Genomic DNA, 19,311 nt, shown 5'->3' with positions numbered 1-19,311 from the left:
TAGTTTATCCCAGCCACATCGATGAATTTAAAATAATGTGTATTATATATAAATCATTGGGCCATATAGTTTTAAGATGATATCTCATTGATTTATATAATGTGTATACCTCGTATTTCTTCGATGATTATATATTGTCATGACAATAGGTGAATTAAGTTAAAGACGTTGTCCTCATCAACTTATAAAAATAATATCTAAAAATTAATATTTGAAAATTCAAACTTTGGGAATGGTCTAATTTTAAAGCACTGGAATACTCCTTGATAAGCGATAGAGGGGATTAAACATAATACTCCCTCCGTTCTTTTTTGATCTTCCACTTTGGGTTTTTCACACATATTAAGGAAGATAGAATCTTTGGGTTGTAGTGGGTATTATTTTAATTAAATAGTAATGTGAAGTAATTATTGTATTGGAAGTATGAGTTTGTAGTGGGTATTATTTTAATTAAATAGTAGTGTAAAGTAATTATTGTATTCGAAGTATGAGAGAGAAAATAATTATAAATAAAAGAAAATGGGTACATTAAAAGAAAAGGGGGGTTTTAAGGGGTAAAAGTGGGATAAAAACTTTCTAAAAATAGAAAGTATCTAAAGTGGAAGAACTTTTAAAACTACCCGTCATAGTAATGTGAAAGATCAAAAAAGAACGGAGGGAGTATGTGGCAGTATTCTATTGATTCATGTGTCTATCCTAAGAAAAATCAGTTTATAAAAAAAAAAAATTTAAAAAAAGGTTGAATCCAAACCCTTGTGCTCCTTCTAACCCTAGCCTCTTTAGGCCCACCACCATCACCACTAAAGTGGAATTTTTCTTTTTATTCAGTTTTTAAATAATATCAACCATCTAAAACGGCATTAGGTTATTTAGTACTTTAAAATAATTAAATAATCTCTAAAGTTTAAATTATTTAATTTCAATTGACAATTGAAATTTTTAAAATAAAATCACCAAAAATTTAAACTTTTAAAAGTAATTTTCCAAAAAAATATTTGGTTATTAGTTATTACAATTTACACATAATCATAAAACTTTTATTCCAAAAGTTTTTGGAAAGGTGAAAAGAAGGCATATGCGGAAAGGGGCATTTGGCCTTTTACGGGAAAGAATGAAATGGCTCCTCCCGTACCGTAATGGGCGATGCAAATTGCCCTCATGATAAGTGCTCTTTGTTTCAATCTGAGAGCAATCCTAATTCTACATTCTACAACATAAAATTTTAAGGCATAAGCTACCTTATACAAAACGTTATGGTTATGGTTTCAGGTTTTGGTCCACACAAAATAAATAAGTTTGGGATTAGATCCAGTCTAATTCAATGTAGACCCGATCCATGATCCATAATCATTAGTATCTAGGATTTGTAAATAAGCAATTTTATAATCATGTTTGTTTACTTTGCAAAGGATTACATGGCCCTAACAAGCAAATCATAGTTGAGATCAACACCTTGCAAAACTACTTATTAAAGCTCGGTTTTGTGGTTAGCAAACGTGATATTTCACTTTTCTTTTATGATCGGAAAAAATTAAAGACAATATACTTATTTCTCTTTTAAAACGTCATTACAGTCTCTTACTAACCACCTTTGTGAATTCTGATAATATTAATTCAACATACTTATCCTTTAATCTTGTAAAACTTCAACATATAACCATGTTATATTTGATATTTATTTTGTTTATGAGAATATGAGATGTCGTGATCTCAACTTATTCCCTCCATTTGTTGAGACCGCGAGTATGTCATGAATAAAATATATCTTTTCTAAAAATATAATTCTTGTTTACTTTAGGTTTTCTAATACTATTAGAGTATTAGGACTAATATAGTATACTAGTATATAAACTCGTGCAATGCACGAAATTTGTTAATATTAAAAACATCTATACATAAAAATTATAAAGAAAAATGCAATTGTATTTTATAGTGAACACGATTTAAATGTCTCACAATTACATTTTAAACTATGAAATGCTTTCATTTCGCAAGCTTTATAAAATCGTTATTTGCAATTTTTCTGTTCTTGTATAATATTGTATGATTATATCATTTGATCTAATAAAATCTTTTTAAAAACTTACATTTAATACTTAAAACATAATTAATGTAATAAAATCTTTTAAATATTAGACAATCACATTTTAACCTGTAAAAATGCTCTATTTAAAAGAACTCTATAAAAACTCCATTTAGAAGTTTTTCAATTTTTTTTATAGTATTATATGATTATCATTATATAATTTTTAGTTAACAGATCAAATTACTCAAATTTACGAGTTTTCCAAACAAATCAAATAAAAATCTTAGAATCTACTTATTTTCTCTTTTAAAGATAAAGAAAGCAAAGCAAAGCCACAAGACAATCACATGTTTTCTTTTTTCTCTTGAATTTGCTCCAATAGAAACGAATATCACTAACTTTTATTTTCAAGCTATAGCAACTTAATGTAGAGGGACAAAATATATATATACTCCCTCCTATTCTAATTAAATGTTTTAATTATATAGTTATTTTTAATATTATTTACTAATCACTCTTAGTTCTTGTATTTTATTTTTAAATAAGTCAAAACATAATCAAGTGAAATCTTCTTTGATTTTTGTCTCAATATAAATTGTATTAATATCAACTTTTTATAATATTTAATTATGTACAATTAGAGATATTAAAAATTAAATTAATACATCAGCGTTGAGTAACATTGTCCAGTTAGCTAGTAACATTGTCCCATTACAGTACTACAAATCATCACTTGCGCCACAGTAGCAATCGTGGCACAAATAAGAATTTCCCATGGCTATGATGTCCAGCCACGGGAATTTAAGTTAGAGACTACCGTGGCACAAGTAATCGTGGCTAGATTGTTTCCACGGAAAAATTATGATTTTGGCATAAACCCTTTTTTTTTTTTGCCACGGTAGATCTCGTGGCTAATTATATTCTTTTGACACAAGTATAACCCGTGGCTAATTATTGTGCCACATGCATTTACTTCTGTCACATGCATTTACCCGTGGCTAATCATATTTTTCCGTCACATACAATGACTCATTGTAAATTATACTCGGCTAATACATGCACAACACATGACTATAAATCATTTATACAACTAGATTCGTAAACAGGGAAATTCAATTAGCAGTATGGATTTAATGTTAACAATCAGTAACATTCCTTCCACACAAATGCCTTGGGTAGGATTTGAACCGTCTCCAGGTTGGTATACCAACACTCCAACCACTAGGCCATCAGTTATTTAGTGATAATCTAAGTAATGTTAGTATACTTATAACATAACACTCCTACCACTTAGTGTATTATTAATATTATTATTAATATTATAATAATTATTATTATTATTATTAAATGTAGTACGTCGTAATTAGTCGTCTTAGTGTAGTATTAGTATGTTAGTGGTAATAGTGTATCATTAGTGTAAAATTAGTTGTATTAGTATATAATTAGTCAAATTAATGTAGGATTAATATATGATTACTCGTATTATTGTATTATTAGTTGCATTAGTATATTATTACTCGTATTAGTGTATTATTAGCATATTATTAGTTGTATTAGTGTATTAGTATTTGTATTATTTTAATATTAGTATGTAATCAATCGTATTATTGTATTATTAGTATGATATTAGTCGTATCGTATTGGTGCATTATACACCTTGATTAGAATAAAATGGAGTAATATTAAAGTATAGTTTATTTAAACTATTAACCGTACCGCATTAAGTAACATTGTTCAAAAGGTTAGTAATTAAATAAATAAGCTCAAAAATCCAAAATGGTATCCATAAAAATAAATTAAAGGCAATCACATGGAAATTCACATTTTGTAATAATCAAACTTATGTTAAAAGTTAGTGGGGAATAAAATTGTGGGCAAATGAAGTAAAAAAGTAAATTTAACAAAACTGGTTTAGAAAAGAACACAGGAACTAATTATACAAGTAATTTGCATCTTGTTTTTGATTTTCCACCAAATTAGGACTCCTTAATTACTCCTAATATAATATCTCCCAAGTCCCAAGGGTTTGTTTGTCTATATAAACCTTTCCAATTGATTTCATATCCTCATTAAATCTCAATTCTTTCTTCCTATTATTCTATACTTATTTTCTTTATTTACTCCATTTTTTGGTTTCCTAACCAATTTTTGCAAGCTTCATATTTTTTGGCTTCATCGATTTGATTTCAGGTAACTTTTTTTATTCTTTTTTATTTTACAACTTATTGCTAAAAAGGTTCTACATATATTGTATTATTTGTTTATTGCTAGTTTTGGTTACTTTTAGCTATATCTATTTATTGGATAGTTTATTTGTATGAGCTGATAATTGATAATTAGTTGATATAATCAAGTATATTTTTGACAGGTAATTAATAAATAATAAAATCATATAATCCTTATATATTTACTACTAACTTAGATGAGTGGTATATCTAGTGAGTACGGAAAATTTTTTTGTATAATCTTTTGAAGTTAAGTAATATAAAGTGATAACAATATGTTAATGTATAATATACTCCCTCCTATTCAGCTTATGTGTCCCTTTTTTTTTATGGTCAAGTCATTTTAATTGTCTCATTTCTAAGACTCCTAAGGTGACTCTCCTTAAAATCCGTGAAAAATCAAATGAGACTTCTAAAGTGAATAAAAGGAAGTAATTAATAAACTATTAACTCTTACTCGGCTACACTACATTTAAAATCTCTTTTTTAGTGTGCACAATCTAACAACTTCATAGGAACACGGGAGTATTTCATTCTAATTTGAAATTATAGTTGTACTACTTCTTAAATTTTGGTTATTTATGAAATAAAGCTTATTTAACTAGTTTGTCCTCATTTTTAATTTAAATTGATTCTCTTGGTTCAATTAATTACAATGTATTTGAAATTTTTTTCATTTATATCTATTATAAAGATTTAAATTTTACCACTTATAAAAGAATAAATTCTCTTTGCTTATAGACATTCTTTGTCCAATAACCCAATAAAAAAACAATTAGGGTGTTTATTTTATAGAAAAATTTCTAATTTATGACGTTATATGTGTAAACCAATAGGCTTAAGATTTACCACTAATCCGTACACGATAAGTAAATTTTTGTTAAGGGCCAAACACACCTTTGGCATTAACCATTAAGTGCCCCCATTTTGATGTAACAATTTGACATTTTTTAATCATGTAGGAGTGATTATGCATAACTCCTCCTCTTAATTAAAAGGCATATACTTTTTTGAGTTTTGATCTTGCTCCAATAAATTAGTTTTTTATGGGCCAAATACACCATTAACCTTATTTTTAATGGATTTTTGTGTTTGTTAAAAAACAAATATTATATTTATATGTAAGATATTAATTTCTATTCTTATATAGTTTTTTCTTCAGCCCGTCTTGTATGAGACGGGTCTATATAATTAGCATATTTCTTTAATTGATTACTTTAAGATCATAAGTAATCGTTTTAAGGTTATAAATAATCACTCTAAGACTATAAAAAGTTATTATTTTAAAAGTATAAGTGATTACTTTAATGTTATAAGTGATCACTTTAAGACAAAAAATGTATATTGGGCTAGCTCAATAGAAATTGTCTCACCGTGAAACCGTCTTATATAAGAATTAGTGTTCTTTTTTCCCTAAGTCTACTATGCGCTCTTTTCATTCTCTGAAATTTGCCTCACTTTTTTTTAGTACGTCCTAAGCCCTATTAAATTTTGTGTCATTTTTATTTTGGTCATGACTCATCCTCTTTTAATTCTCATCCATAAATTTATCTAATATTTTCATAAAATATTACTTTATTCAATTTTCTTAATTTTTACACCAATTGGCATTTGGGCAAACATGGTAAGAGAAAAGAAGTAATAACATAATAAAATAAAATTCCAATTAATGGATGAACATTAATCTTTAATTTGTTGTTGTATTTAAAGCACATCAATCCTTTTACGTACCTTTTATTTGGGGTATAAACAATATACAGTATAACCAAATCTATATAAGATGCCATAATGATTGGGTCCATTTCTTTATCCTAATTATATTTAATTATTTTCTTTTTCATTGAATAACCTTTTTTTAGGTGAAATAGATGTTGTGTCACATGAAAAGCAATAAATTTGATTACTATACTAATTTCAATACAATGGTTGACGATTGAATTTTTTTAAAAATTTAGAGTACTCCTATTATATTCATTTAGTTTATTTTTGAAAAAAGAATTTACTAAAACAAATTACATCCACAAATTTTATATATATATATATATATATATATATATATATATATATATGTATATATATATATATATATATATATATATATATATATATATATATATATATATATATATATATATATATATATATATATATATATATATATATATATATATATATATATATATATATATATATATATATATATATATATATAATTTTTGGAAAGAAAATATGAAATAAAAACAATGTTATTCCTCTTAATAATTTAGGAAATAAATTCTCTTCATATGAGTGACATATCAACAAACATATATTAAATTTTAATACTCCTATTATATTAATTATTTCCCTTAATAATTTTAGTAAGTAGAAGGAAAATTTCTCCATGCATATGTGGCTTCATATGCAAGAATGTGTAGAAGAAGCTTGAAAGAGTCTAAAACATTTTTTTTAATTTTATTATAATGATTACATCTAGGAATATAGTTTATATTATCTTTATCCAAAATAATTATAATATACCTACCGCAACTAAAGAGAATGAATTATCCAATGTTTGGATATAAAATGTTTCTTATATAAAAGTTATATAGTCAATTAATATAAATTATAAAAATATAAATTCTTTGAGACTATGTCATTAAAATACGATATTTATCAGCCTATATTTATTTTAAACTTGTGGTTTGATGTCCAAGGGTGAAAAAGACTAAAGAGTAAAGAGGTGCTACATCAAAACTAGGGCTGAAATATTCTACTAATTAACACTCTAAATAACCAATCACCCAAAAAAAAATCCAATTAAACACTGCATCATAGCCTGCTTCAGGAAGTGAGGACGAAATCGAGGGGCATGGTATTTTGTATCAAGCCAATATGATCCTCAATCAAGCTTAGAATCAAAGCAAGAACCGACAGAAATGGCAGAGCAGCAAGGAGAACAACAAGACAATCATCATAAGCCAAGGCTCAACAGTAAGATGAGGCATTTAATCTTTCAAGAGATGCTATCATTGAGAACAAGTGACTCATTACCTCATGGGACTTTCAAAAGGATTGCTCAAAAATATGGTTATCATCATAGGACCATAAGAAACTTATGGAAAAGGGCAATATAATCAAAAGAAGCAAACAAATCATACATCATTGATTCAAAACACAAAAACTGTGGAAGGAAGAGAGTTGTGGTGCCTCCAAACATTCTAGAGTACAAACCAATGGGCGAACGTACATGTATAAGAGATGTTGCAAGTTGTTTACACTTGGCACCATCGACTGTTTGGAGGTGAACCAAAAGAGGTGAAATAAAGGCACATTCAAATCCTCTTCATCCGACTTTAACCGATGCTAATAAAGTGAGAAGGGTGGAGTGGATTTTGAGTCTCATCCAAGAAGATAGCATTCAAAGACATCTAATATACAAGAGAATATTTGATTTCATTCACATCGATGAGAAATGGTTTTATTTAACAAAAGAAACTCAAAGATTTTACCTTGCACACAAAGAGAAGATCCCGTGTAGGGCAACAAAGTCATCTAAGTTCATATTGAAGGCCATGTTCCTAGGGGCAGTTGCTAGGCCATGATGGAGTCCACATGGTCAATGCACGTTTGATGGGGAAATAGGTATTTTTCCCTTTATTAACAGGGTGGCAGCCGTGAGGGACTCAAAGAATAGATTAAGGGGGTCAATTGAAATTAAGCCAATAGTATCAGTCACTCAAAATGTTTGTAGGAACATGCTCATACAAAATCTCATTCAAGCAATATTAAGAAAGTGGCCAAATGAAGGGCCTTCAATCAATTTTATTCAATAAGACAATGCAAGAGTGCACATTACAAATGATGATCCTATATGGCAACAACGCAACAAGCAAGGTGGGTTAATCTTTATTTTTGCACAACAACCCCCTAATAGTCCAAATTGTAACATCTTAGACTTGGGATTTTTTAGAAGCATTCAATCATGATGCATAAGAAAATGCCAAAGAATATATTAGAGTTGATAAGTGTAGATGAAGATGCATATGCGGAACTTCATCCAAAGACATTAGCAAATGTTTGGATTTCATTGCAGCACCACTTAAATGAGATATTGAAGGTTAAGGGATGTAACGACTACGTCCAACCACATTTTACCAAAAGGTTCAAGAAGATAATGGGAGGCTCAGAATTCAAGTACGAATTCCGACTTAGCTAGTTAAGGAAGCCGTTGCTTTTGTGAATGAAGATGTGGCACAGACATCTAATGCAATGCAAGAAGCCTATGATCAAGCAATCAAGGAGACACAAGGATGAATGCTTTTTTTGAACAAAGCCCCTCAGTTTGTTTTATGATTAATCATCATTAAAAATGTTTCTTTAAGAATCTTAGGAGCAACAATTTTGCAAAAACAAGTTAGAAATCAATGGTTAATGTACATATTTGTTAGTAGCCATGTTTCATCATAGACGTTGTTAAACATCTCAGATTATAAACAATCATCAAAAAAGAATGAATGCCACTGAACATGCATATAACACAGTGAACTTAGACGTTTAACAAAAACTACTCAACTAAGAACTGTCACTTTTTCAGATTATGAAATTTACAGGAACTCATGAACAAAAATCATCATTAGGGCTTCAATATCAAAAAAAATATACAGAATGTTCAACAACAAATACAAAATATAGAAAAAGATAAACAGCAAACAGAATCAACACAAAAAAATTTACAGAATGTTCAACAACAAACACAAAACAGAAATGAAGCCCATAAGTCAGTATCTTCCAACATTGAACAAACAGAAACAAGTATGAACAACAAACAAAAGCAAGTCATAAATCAGAAATCCCAAAGTCATACAACAGCAAACAATTTCTAGAATTCTCCCAAAGTTCAAATGACATCCTAAAGCCCAAATATCTGATTGTTCTTAGCTATGAAATTTAAAAGCATAAACATAAATGTCTTACAATCATCAACAACGTTTTTATGGTTTTTTTTTGCCTTAGCAGCAAGTACTTCTTCAGGAGTATCAAGAACCACCAAATTTTGGTGTTCTTCAACAGGTTGATTTGAAGGAGTCATTTTAGTAGGAGAATCATACATAAAATTAACAATCTTCAAAAGGGTTTTTTTTTCCATTAAGGTATGAATAAAAAGGAGAAGAACTAGTCTCAAGAAGGAGGAGTATATATCAATTCATTTATATTATTTATTAAAATTTTTTACGAAGGATCAAGAATGTAGTAGTAGTAATGTAGTAGCATACTACTACTACTACTACAATGGAGTGCATTTTTTTCATTTTTTTCATCATTAAAATGAAGTAGGTGTAATTTGGATTCTTGCATTTTAAATGATTTTTTTTAGGAATTAAATTTCACTTTATTTTTGCATATTCTTGCTTCTTGCTTATTTATGTTATTTCTTTTAGATAAATTATTGATTAATTATTCTTATTTTTATTAAACATAATTTATCTTTAATTAAATTTTTTAAGTAAAGAATATAAATTCTTATTTACTAAATTGTTTTTTTAAATACATACTAATAAATTTTGTAGGTGAAGTTGAATATGATTTAAATATTTAAGAGAAATTCCATATGAGATCTTGAGTTTTGTAGGTGATCATGACGTTTTTTTAATAAAATATCATTACGTTAGATTAAAATGGCGTAAAAATTAACAAAAATAATTTTCATTTTATCTACCACGTGGAGAAGTTGAAAAATCAAGATCATCACGTAAACTAAAAAATATTTATCTACCATATAAACAAATCGAAAATTCAGAATTACCACAATATCCAATACTTTTAAATACTGGTTTTATGCACCCAAAGCCAAAAATAAAAACTTTGTAAAACTTTTTTTTAGTTAGAGCCAAACTTCTATAATGGAATGGAATCTTGTAGATCTTTCGAAAATCATGACAATACGCTTTTAAGTGCTTTTATTTATTCTTTTCCTTGTTGGAACTTTTTCTACCTCATCTAATTGATATTGGATGAACAAAATCCATTTCAACTTCTCTTTCTTCTAGTTTAATTTTCTTGGTTAAAAAGAAAAGAAAAACCAACCAAGTATAATAGTCCATCTTATTCTCATTTAATTTGGCATCCCTTTTAAAAAAAAACTAATTTACATGGATTACATAAAAAAGTGAGTAATAGAAAAAATAATAGAAAATTGATAATTTAATGATAATTTTATAAATAGTTAAATCTCAAAAGGGTATAAGAAAAATATTAACAAATAAGAAAATAAGACAATTAGTGTAAATACATCAAAAATAAATATTACGTTTAATTAAAATAAGAGTCAAAAATAAAATTCAATTCAAACACAAGCTAAGGTTGAATGAAAGAATATTTTCAAATTATGTCTAGATGAAGTTCTCATTTATCCTAAATTGGAAAAGCTATAGCAAATTGATTAAAATGACCATTAAGTTACTATCATTGTACATATTCCGATTTTCATATAGGTTGACGACAATGTGGTAATACCATGTGATTTAGGAGTATCTTTTTATTTTTTAATTACTTGGTAATTAATGTTTTTACCATAAATTTATAATGGAATGGGTATGAGTTGTCGCCGTCCTTCCCTTTTTAGACTCTGTTCATAATTTCTCTATGAGCGGGATACACTGGGTATTAGTTTTTAATTTTTTGTCTTGTGAAAAGTCAAGATAAAATATTTGATAAGTGACTTCAAGCCATTTAAAAATTTGGTTTAAAAAGAGTTTTCCTAACCTTAACTTTAAATAAAAAAATATTAAAATATTTTCTTAATTTTTTTGAATGATAATAGTTTCTTAAATGATGATGTTCGGTGGTAATTAGAAGTAGTAATTAACAAACTTGTTATTTTGTCTTTTTTCACAAAAGCATTTTGCTTGGGATATAAGCTAGCGACTTTCATGGTTGATGCTCTTCTATAAATTCCCAATAAACCCACCCTCTTCAAGACATTCTTTTTCTCCATACTTTCTTCCTTACATCTTTGGTGCGTTTTCATTTTTCATTTCTTTCTACCTTTTATTTTCTTTCTTGCCTATAGTAATATAATTAGTACTTTCATTTCTTTTAATTTATTTATTTTTTGATTAATACTATAATGGGGTTTTTCGCAAATGTGCTTATTGAGCAATCTTAATTGATTTCAATTAGGTTATAGTTATAAATAAGTTATTTTTGAACAAATTGCTCACAGTAGCGGATTTAGTCGATTAAATAAACCACTAATCAGCTATCAGCTACTGATTGTTTGCCAAACACCTCTATTTCTTTCTTCAACAAATCTCTTGAGATATCGTTTTTTCGAGACACGTCTCTCAGCCCCTTTAAAGCTTAATTAAACTAATTAATTAAATTAAATAATAATAATAATGGGCTCACCAAATTAGAAATAATTTCTTAAGAAGACCATCTCTTACGAGAATTTACGTTATTTAGATTACTATACTCTGTTTCTCTTTCATTTCTCCCCTCATTTTCTTCAATGAAGTTGTTTGACCATTGCATGGCTTCCACTTTGTACCTGCTGAGTTAATGATCAGTGACTCAGTGACTCGGTTATTATAATTCAGATAAGTAAAATAGTACTTTCTAATAAGGAAAAAGAGCAAAGGGTGTTATCTCGAACTTGAATTTGATTCTCGCTTACCTTTCTCTTTATTCGACTTATCCTATATTTTACAAAATATTGAAAATGTAGAAAAAATTTTCTAAAATTTCAGAGCTTTTTGACTTAAAATCTATGATCACATTTAAAAAGACATGCAATATAAATAAAAAAAAACAACCTTTGTTCTTTTTTTCACTACCCTTCATTATCATCTACCTTTTAAGGTAAAGTTTCAATTTTTTTCTTATTAGTGCACAAATTCAACCCTTTTAAGCTCAAATTTAAAAACCCATTTATAATTTAAATTCTTTCAACACTTTCAATCAAAAAAGAAAGAAAAAATCAATTAAATTTTTTCTTTTTTAGGAAATTCAATTTAGAAACGTTTCTTTAATCCTCATTTCTGAATATATGACTGTGAAATATATAGTATACTAGAATTTTGATGGGTATTTGTCGGCCATTGATTGTTTAAGTTTGGTGGGGTTTGAAAAATGAGGGTTCTAGATAAACTCAATTAATTTTATAATATATATTTTATCAAATTAAGTAGAAAAACTGGACTTGATTACTTATTTTTTAAATTGTTTTCTGGTATAGTTTTGACTTGGGAAATAGTAATACTAATCTATTTTTCTTCTGTTGTTGATTATTTTAAATAATATAATATAATATGGTTTATTATTTAATTAAACTAATTTAAATATTCTGTTTTGCTAAGAGTTTTGAGTTTTTTTTTTGTTGAAGTTGAAAATTAATCTGAGGATCTTCAAAAGAAAAAATGGCAGCTCGTTTGACTCGAGTTCCAAGCCTTAAGGAGCGTTTGGATGAAACTCTTACTGCTCAACGCAATGAAATCCTTTCCTTCTTATCCAGGTTTTTTCATCTTTAATCTCTTTTTTTCTTTTCTTTTTTTCATCTATATTGCCATTATTTGTTAATATGCATTACAAATTTTGTTGGTTATAATAATCTTGTGAGAAATCATTGAGGAATTAAAATTTGAGCTGATGATTGAAATCTCCACATATGTTATATACTTTTAAAGCTGAGGTCCTATCAGCTTTAAGCTTTCGGTTAAATTGGTTCAAGTTGGTATTTTGATATCGTATCATAGGCCACCGTGATATTCTTGTCACGGATTCGAATCTCCACTACCCAAGTGAAATATTTAGCCTCAGATATGCGGAGGACTTATGTTGTATCCACCCTTCTAGCCCAAGTGTTTAATGGGCCAGACCCCTATTTCGAACCCTTATCCGGCCCGTTTCCAGAAGGCTTGTAAGGGTCGGGCCGAAAACGGGCTATACTATGATTAAAATGAAGCGGACTATAGAAGGGCTCAGTATGGGCCGCTGAAAACAGGTCTTTGTAAATATTATAATTAATGTATAATTTAAATATTATAAATGACAATGTCAATGAAATTATTAATATTTTTTCAATCTAATTATTATAAATGATAATTTAATTGTTATAAATTGATAATTGGAGATTATAATAATTTTTAGTAGTAAAAATGGGTTGGGTTGGGCCGGACCAGGCTTTGAAAGCCCGGCCCATTTAAAGCCCATATTAATTTTAAAGGGCTCTTATCCAGCCCGACCCTTATCCACCCATTGAACACCCTTACCAAAGACTCTTGTGTGAGGGTACGTGTTAGAGTATATAACATATCTCGGGACCTCAAGTTGTCAACCATCAGCTTAAATTTTTGGTATGTCACGACTTCGAATCCCAACCACTCCTCATTTGAAGTGAAATATTTATCCTCAGATATGAGGACTTATGTCGCATCCACACTATTAGCCCAAAGACTCTTATGTGAAGGGGCGTGTTAGAGTACATAACAATATTGGGATCTCAAGTCGTGAACTATCAGCTTAAGTTTTTGGTTGAGTTGGAAGTTACTAGATTTTTTAATGTTTAGGCCTATATTGTATAGATCACTGAATAAAGTTAATGTTTATGAAGGATTGTGAGTCATGGAAAGGGGATTTTGCAACCCCACCAATTGCTATCAGAACTGGAAGCTGTTTCTGATAAACAGAAGCTATATGATGGCCCTTTTGGTGAAGTTTTTAGGCACACCCAAGTAAGATTTATTACTTTTTCCATGATATTACATTGTTTTCTTGTACTATCATATCCATAGATCATGATCAATTAAACGATTTTGTTCGATAAAATCATGTATTTTAGGAAGTTATTGTGTTGCCTCCATGGATTACCCTTGCTGTACGGCCGAGACCTGGTGTATGGGAATACATCCGTGTCAATGTCGATGCTCTTGCTGTCGAGGAATTGACTCCCTCCGAGTTCCTCCATGTGAAGGAGGAGTTAGTTGATGGAAGGTTAGTTTAGCGGTACTAAATTTTTTAACTATTCGCGAATCGAAAAAACAAATCATGGTCGGTTTTAGGCAGTTTTTGAACCATTTTGAGCGAATCGCGAATTCAAAAGGGGAACTAGCTGGAAAATTATGTTTCACTTATGTAGAGTACAATTAGATGGCCATTTGACGATAACCTATGTAAATTTTGGATGGCAGTGTTAATGGACAATTTGTGCTTGAACTCGATTTTGAGCCGTTTACAGCCTCTTTCCCTCGCCCGACCCTCTCCAAGTCCATCGGAAATGGAGTTGAGTTTCTTAACAGGCACCTTTCGGCTAAGATGTTCCATGACAAGGAGAGTATGAAACCCTTACTTGACTTCCTTAGGATGCACCACTACAAGGGCAAGGTAAATTTCTCTGCTATGTCTTATTCCCTTTGCTTAAATCAAGCATGTTTTGCTATAAGTCATGAGTAAATGTTTAGTCACCTTCCCTAATCAAATAATGGTTTATGATAGTGTTACATGATTCGCTGATCACCTTGCAAATCGCAAATCCAATAAAGCGAATTTTATTCAGTTTTTGAGTATTTTTGGGCTATTTTGAGTAGATTGAGAATTTTAAAGGCAAATTAGTGGTCTAGGGCTTGGTTTAATGACATGGTTGTACTAAATTAAGTTGTCGTCATCATCATCGTACTCAGTGTATTCCGCTCATAGGAAACTATGATCAGGGTCTGGGGAGGGAAGGAAGGCAGCAACCCATAAAGGAGGATGCGGCCAAAGAGTCCCTTAGCTCGACTAAATTGAGTTGTCTATTTGGAATATATGCAGTCATTGTGTTGATGATCTTAGGTTACGTGTTCGTTTTGTCGGGCTATTTTCTGTTAAGCTACATCCTGTTTGCTGTGCAGACTATGATGTTGAATGACAGAATCCAAAACCTTGATTCTCTCCAAGGAGTTCTAAGAAAGGCAGAGGAGTTCTTAACTAAACTTTCGGCTGACACACCGTACTCTGAGTTTGAGCACAAGTTTCAGGAGATCGGTTTGGAGAGAGGATGGGGTGACACTGCCGAGAGAGTGATGGACATGATTCAGCTACTTCTCGACCTTCTCGAGGCTCCGGATTCTTGCACCCTGGAAAAATTCCTTGGAAGGATCCCGATGGTATTTAACGTTGTAATCCTGTCACCTCACGGGTACTTTGCTCAAGCCAATGTCCTCGGCTACCCTGACACTGGTGGTCAGGTATGTATCCTTGTACACTTGGGATTATTTCATTGTTGATGTTTCTTGTTGTTCAGGGTTAGAGATGTTCAACGGGGCAGGTTGACCCAACGGATCAAGGATCGGGTCACATTTTAATGGGTAATTAGCGGGTCAGGTCAATAACGGGTCGGGCCATTAACGGGCCTTAGTGTAAAGGGTCGGGCCGGGTCAGATAATTACAAGAACTGTTTAGAAAAAATTACTACTTTTTTTAATTATATTTTTATATGATATTATTATATAATTAGATGGGTGGACCCCACGGGCAATAAAGTTGAATATAAGAACTATCATATGAACTTTAAAAACGGGTCAAAGTGGGTCAGGTTTAAACGAGCTGTGATCTGCCCCAGCCCAGTTAATTTGACATGACGCACCCCTTGATCCATTTAAATTTTGACCCGGCCCATTGAACACCTCTATTCAGGGTAGAGATGTCTCACACTAGCGGAATTTTTGTTCAACAGGTTGTATATATCCTTGATCAAGTCCGTGCTTTGGAGAATGAGATGCTTCAACGTATCAAGCAGCAAGGACTTGATATCATCCCCCGTATCCTTATCGTATCTCGTTTACTCCCTGATGCAGTGGGGACCACCTGTGGTCAGCGCCTTGAAAAGGTGTTGGGCACAGAACACTCACACATACTTCGTGTACCATTCAGAACCGAGAAGGGGATTGTACGAAGATGGATTTCCCGATTCGAAGTCTGGCCTTACCTGGAGACTTACACCGAGGTAATACTTATACCACATTCTGGTCGGAATAAGCTTATACGAGACTTGAATTTCAGAGTCTAATGATATTTCTTTTTCGCCTACCTTTAGGATGTTGCAAATGAAATTGCCGGAGAGCTACAAGCCAAGCCGGATCTGATCATCGGAAACTACAGCGATGGAAACATCGTTGCGTCTTTGTTAGCCCACAAACTCGGAGTTACACAATGTACAATTGCTCATGCTCTCGAAAAAACGAAATATCCGAACTCCGACATCTACTGGAAGTCATTTGAGGAAAAATACCACTTCTCTTGCCAGTTTACAGCTGATCTTATTGCCATGAACCACACCGACTTTATTATTACCAGTACATTCCAAGAGATTGCGGGAAAGTAAGTCTTCTAACCAATGGCATAGCAAAAACCTGCAAACAATTTTAAGACTCAATGCGCTTTTAATGTTTGAGGCCGCCTATTTTTAAGGCCTTGTGCAAGTTTGCATGTTGGACATGCCCAAAACCTCCCTTGCTTCTTACGGTTGTTAGAGTTTACCGCCTAAACTTAAAATAAAGTATTTACAAATTTGGTAATGTTTTGATTCTTCGATCTTTGCAGTAAGGACACCGTTGGGCAGTACGAGAGTCACATGGCTTTCACACTTCCTGGCCTCTACCGTGTTGTCCATGGAATTGACGTTTTTGATCCTAAATTCAACATCGTCTCTCCTGGAGCTGATCAGTCCATCTACTTTCCTTACACTGAAGAGAAGAAAAGACTCACTGCACTCCACCCAGAAATCGAAGAGCTTTTGTACAGTGAAGCTCAGAATGAAGAACACATGTAAATCTTGTTTTCTTATCTTTAGTGTAACATGTGTTTGATTATAAACTCAAATATTGATGTTATACTTGTTAGAGTATATAACATATTTTGGGGTTTCAACCATCAACTTAAAATATGTTATATACTCTGACACGCCCCTTTAGACGAGAGCCCTTTGTGCTAGAAGTGTGGATGCAGCATAGGCCCTTTTCATACCTGATGCTAAATATTCCACTTAGAGGGGTGGTAGAGATTCGAACCCGTGACCTCTTGTCACATTGGTTTTTTATACCATGTCAATGAACCAAATCAACCAAAAACTTAAGTTTATGGTTGAGGCCCCAAGAAATGTTATATATAATAATTCCTAATTCTGTTATACAGATGTGTTCTCAAAGACCGGAGCAAGCCAATTATCTTCTCAATGGCAAGATTAGATCGAGTCAAAAATATGACTGGCCTTGTCGAATGGTATGGTAAGAATGATAAGCTCCGCGAGCTTGTGAATCTTGTGGTAGTTGCCGGGGACAGGAGGAAAGAATCGAAGGACATTGAAGAGAAGGAAGAAATGAAGAAAATGTATGGGCTAATTGAGCAGTACAAATTGAATGGGCAATTCCGATGGATCTCAGCACAAATGAATAGGGTAAGGAACGGTGAGCTCTACAGATACATTGCCGACACCAGGGGTGCATTTGTTCAGCCCGCTTACTATGAGGCTTTCGGGCTCACGGTTGTCGAATCCATGACTTGTGGTCTACCTACATTTGCTACTTGCCATGGTGGGCCAGCTGAGATCATCGTCCATGGAAAATCAGGTTTCCACATTGATCCGTACCATGGAGACAAGGCTGCTGAACTCCTTGTCGATTTTTTCGAGAAGTCTATGGCCGATCCTACTCATTGGGAAACTATTTCCAAAGGCGGATTGAAACGAATCGAGGAGAAGTAAGAAACAAACTAACGAGTATAATTTCTATTATAAACTATGCGGGTGTTTAAAAGTCGACTTTTTTATTGGTTTTTGACTTGTTTGGTAAAAGCCAACAAAAACAACCTAACACTTTCAATTGGTCAAACAAACTAACTAAAACAGCCAACAACCAACGATTATTTACCAAACACCCCATAGATTCTGCTGGATAAGCTTTTTTCTAACTAACTCTAATCCCTTTCTATTGTCTTTATCATGTATTTTGGCAGATATACATGGCAAATTTACTCAGATAGGTTGCTTACTCTTGCTGGTGTTTATGGGTTCTGGAAGTATGTCTCAAACCTTGACCGTCGTGAGGCTCGTCGTTACCTCGAAATGTTCTACGCCCTTAAGTACAAGAAGCTCGTATGTGCTCTTCCTAAGCAGTTCATTTTGCTCTAATTTTGTGAAGTGTTTTTATTTTAGAGTTACTCTTGTCAGAGACCGTCTCTCGGTTAGACGACCTTAAAATATAAGCCCATATTCTCATAATAATATTTATTAGATGGGCTGTTTAGCCCAAGTATAAGGCCCGTCTCATACAACAATCTGTGTTTATATTAATAAAGTTTCTGACTTTCTGTTTGTGCACTGTGATTAATGTTCAGGCCGAGTCAGTACCTTTGGCTATCGAGGATTAAAACTGAAGCTGAGGATTGTTACAGGTTGGTGAATGTGCATGGCGTTTCTCTGCGTGCTTGTGAAAAATAACTCAAATTTTTTTGAGATTGTAATATGGAAGAAATGAAGATCTTCCTGATTTCTTTTTTTTTTTTTTTTTCTCTATTGATTTTTATGATGTTCATTTTGTATTGCTCTTTGCGGCATTTAATATCTTTGATTGTGGAGGGAACATTTATGTTCCAATATGTAATGATAAAAAAATCCATTTTCTAGCTTATCTATGGCCCAATCTGCATTTATATAGGCTTGGAGATTTAGGTGTCAAGTTTTCTAAAACATTATTACAAATTTCGGTGTGATGGTCTCACTGTGAGACGTTCTCCATACGTGCTTAAATAGTTCAATTATTAAAATTATTAACATGAGGGCTTCTTGTTTTGTGGTTGGCTCACCGAAAGACGATCTCTCATAAGAGTAGTTAAAACATCATTCCTTCTTAAGTGTACCTTTAAGATACTTAATGATGTTGAGAGATGCCTTCATATGATGAACATGTGATTGATGTATGAATGTACTTACCATGCATTGTACGAGTTTCTTCAAATATATATTATCCAAAGAGAAGTATTTCTCATCTCACATGTATATAATCAGGGATAACTTTGGACATGTGTACAGTACCCTACTGTACAAGG

The 19,311-nt window shown here is 31.5% G+C and overlaps 1 protein-coding gene across 2 annotated transcripts; it reads left to right on the top strand.

Annotated features, from left to right (window-relative positions):
• The first annotated feature begins 11,188 nt into the window (after positions 1-11,188).
• LOC130823694 (sucrose synthase-like) lies at positions 11,189-19,035 on the top strand. 2 transcript variants are annotated; one of them, XM_057688425.1, is made up of 12 exons: positions 11,189-11,248; positions 12,617-12,745; positions 13,844-13,964; positions 14,072-14,223; positions 14,421-14,613; positions 15,120-15,455; positions 15,944-16,213; positions 16,304-16,587; positions 16,810-17,034; positions 17,401-17,964; positions 18,220-18,358; positions 18,601-19,035. In XM_057688425.1, exons 2-12 carry the CDS (start codon positions 12,651-12,653, stop codon positions 18,631-18,633), a joined length of 2,412 nt encoding a protein of 803 aa, XP_057544408.1. In that variant the 5' UTR covers positions 11,189-11,248; positions 12,617-12,650; the 3' UTR covers positions 18,634-19,035. The 2 variants fall into 2 exon arrangements, with proteins under 2 accessions (XP_057544408.1, XP_057544409.1); XM_057688426.1 differs by lacking the exon at positions 11,189-11,248 and adding an exon at positions 12,070-12,093.
• The last annotated feature ends 276 nt before the right edge of the window (positions 19,036-19,311 follow it).

The sequence above is a fragment of the Amaranthus tricolor genome, chromosome 9, assembly GCF_026212465.1.
Source record: "Amaranthus tricolor cultivar Red isolate AtriRed21 chromosome 9, ASM2621246v1, whole genome shotgun sequence".
Taxonomy (NCBI): domain Eukaryota; kingdom Viridiplantae; phylum Streptophyta; class Magnoliopsida; order Caryophyllales; family Amaranthaceae; genus Amaranthus; species Amaranthus tricolor.
Note: the sequence above shows the minus strand (reverse complement) of the source record. Positions and strands in the feature narration are given on the sequence as shown.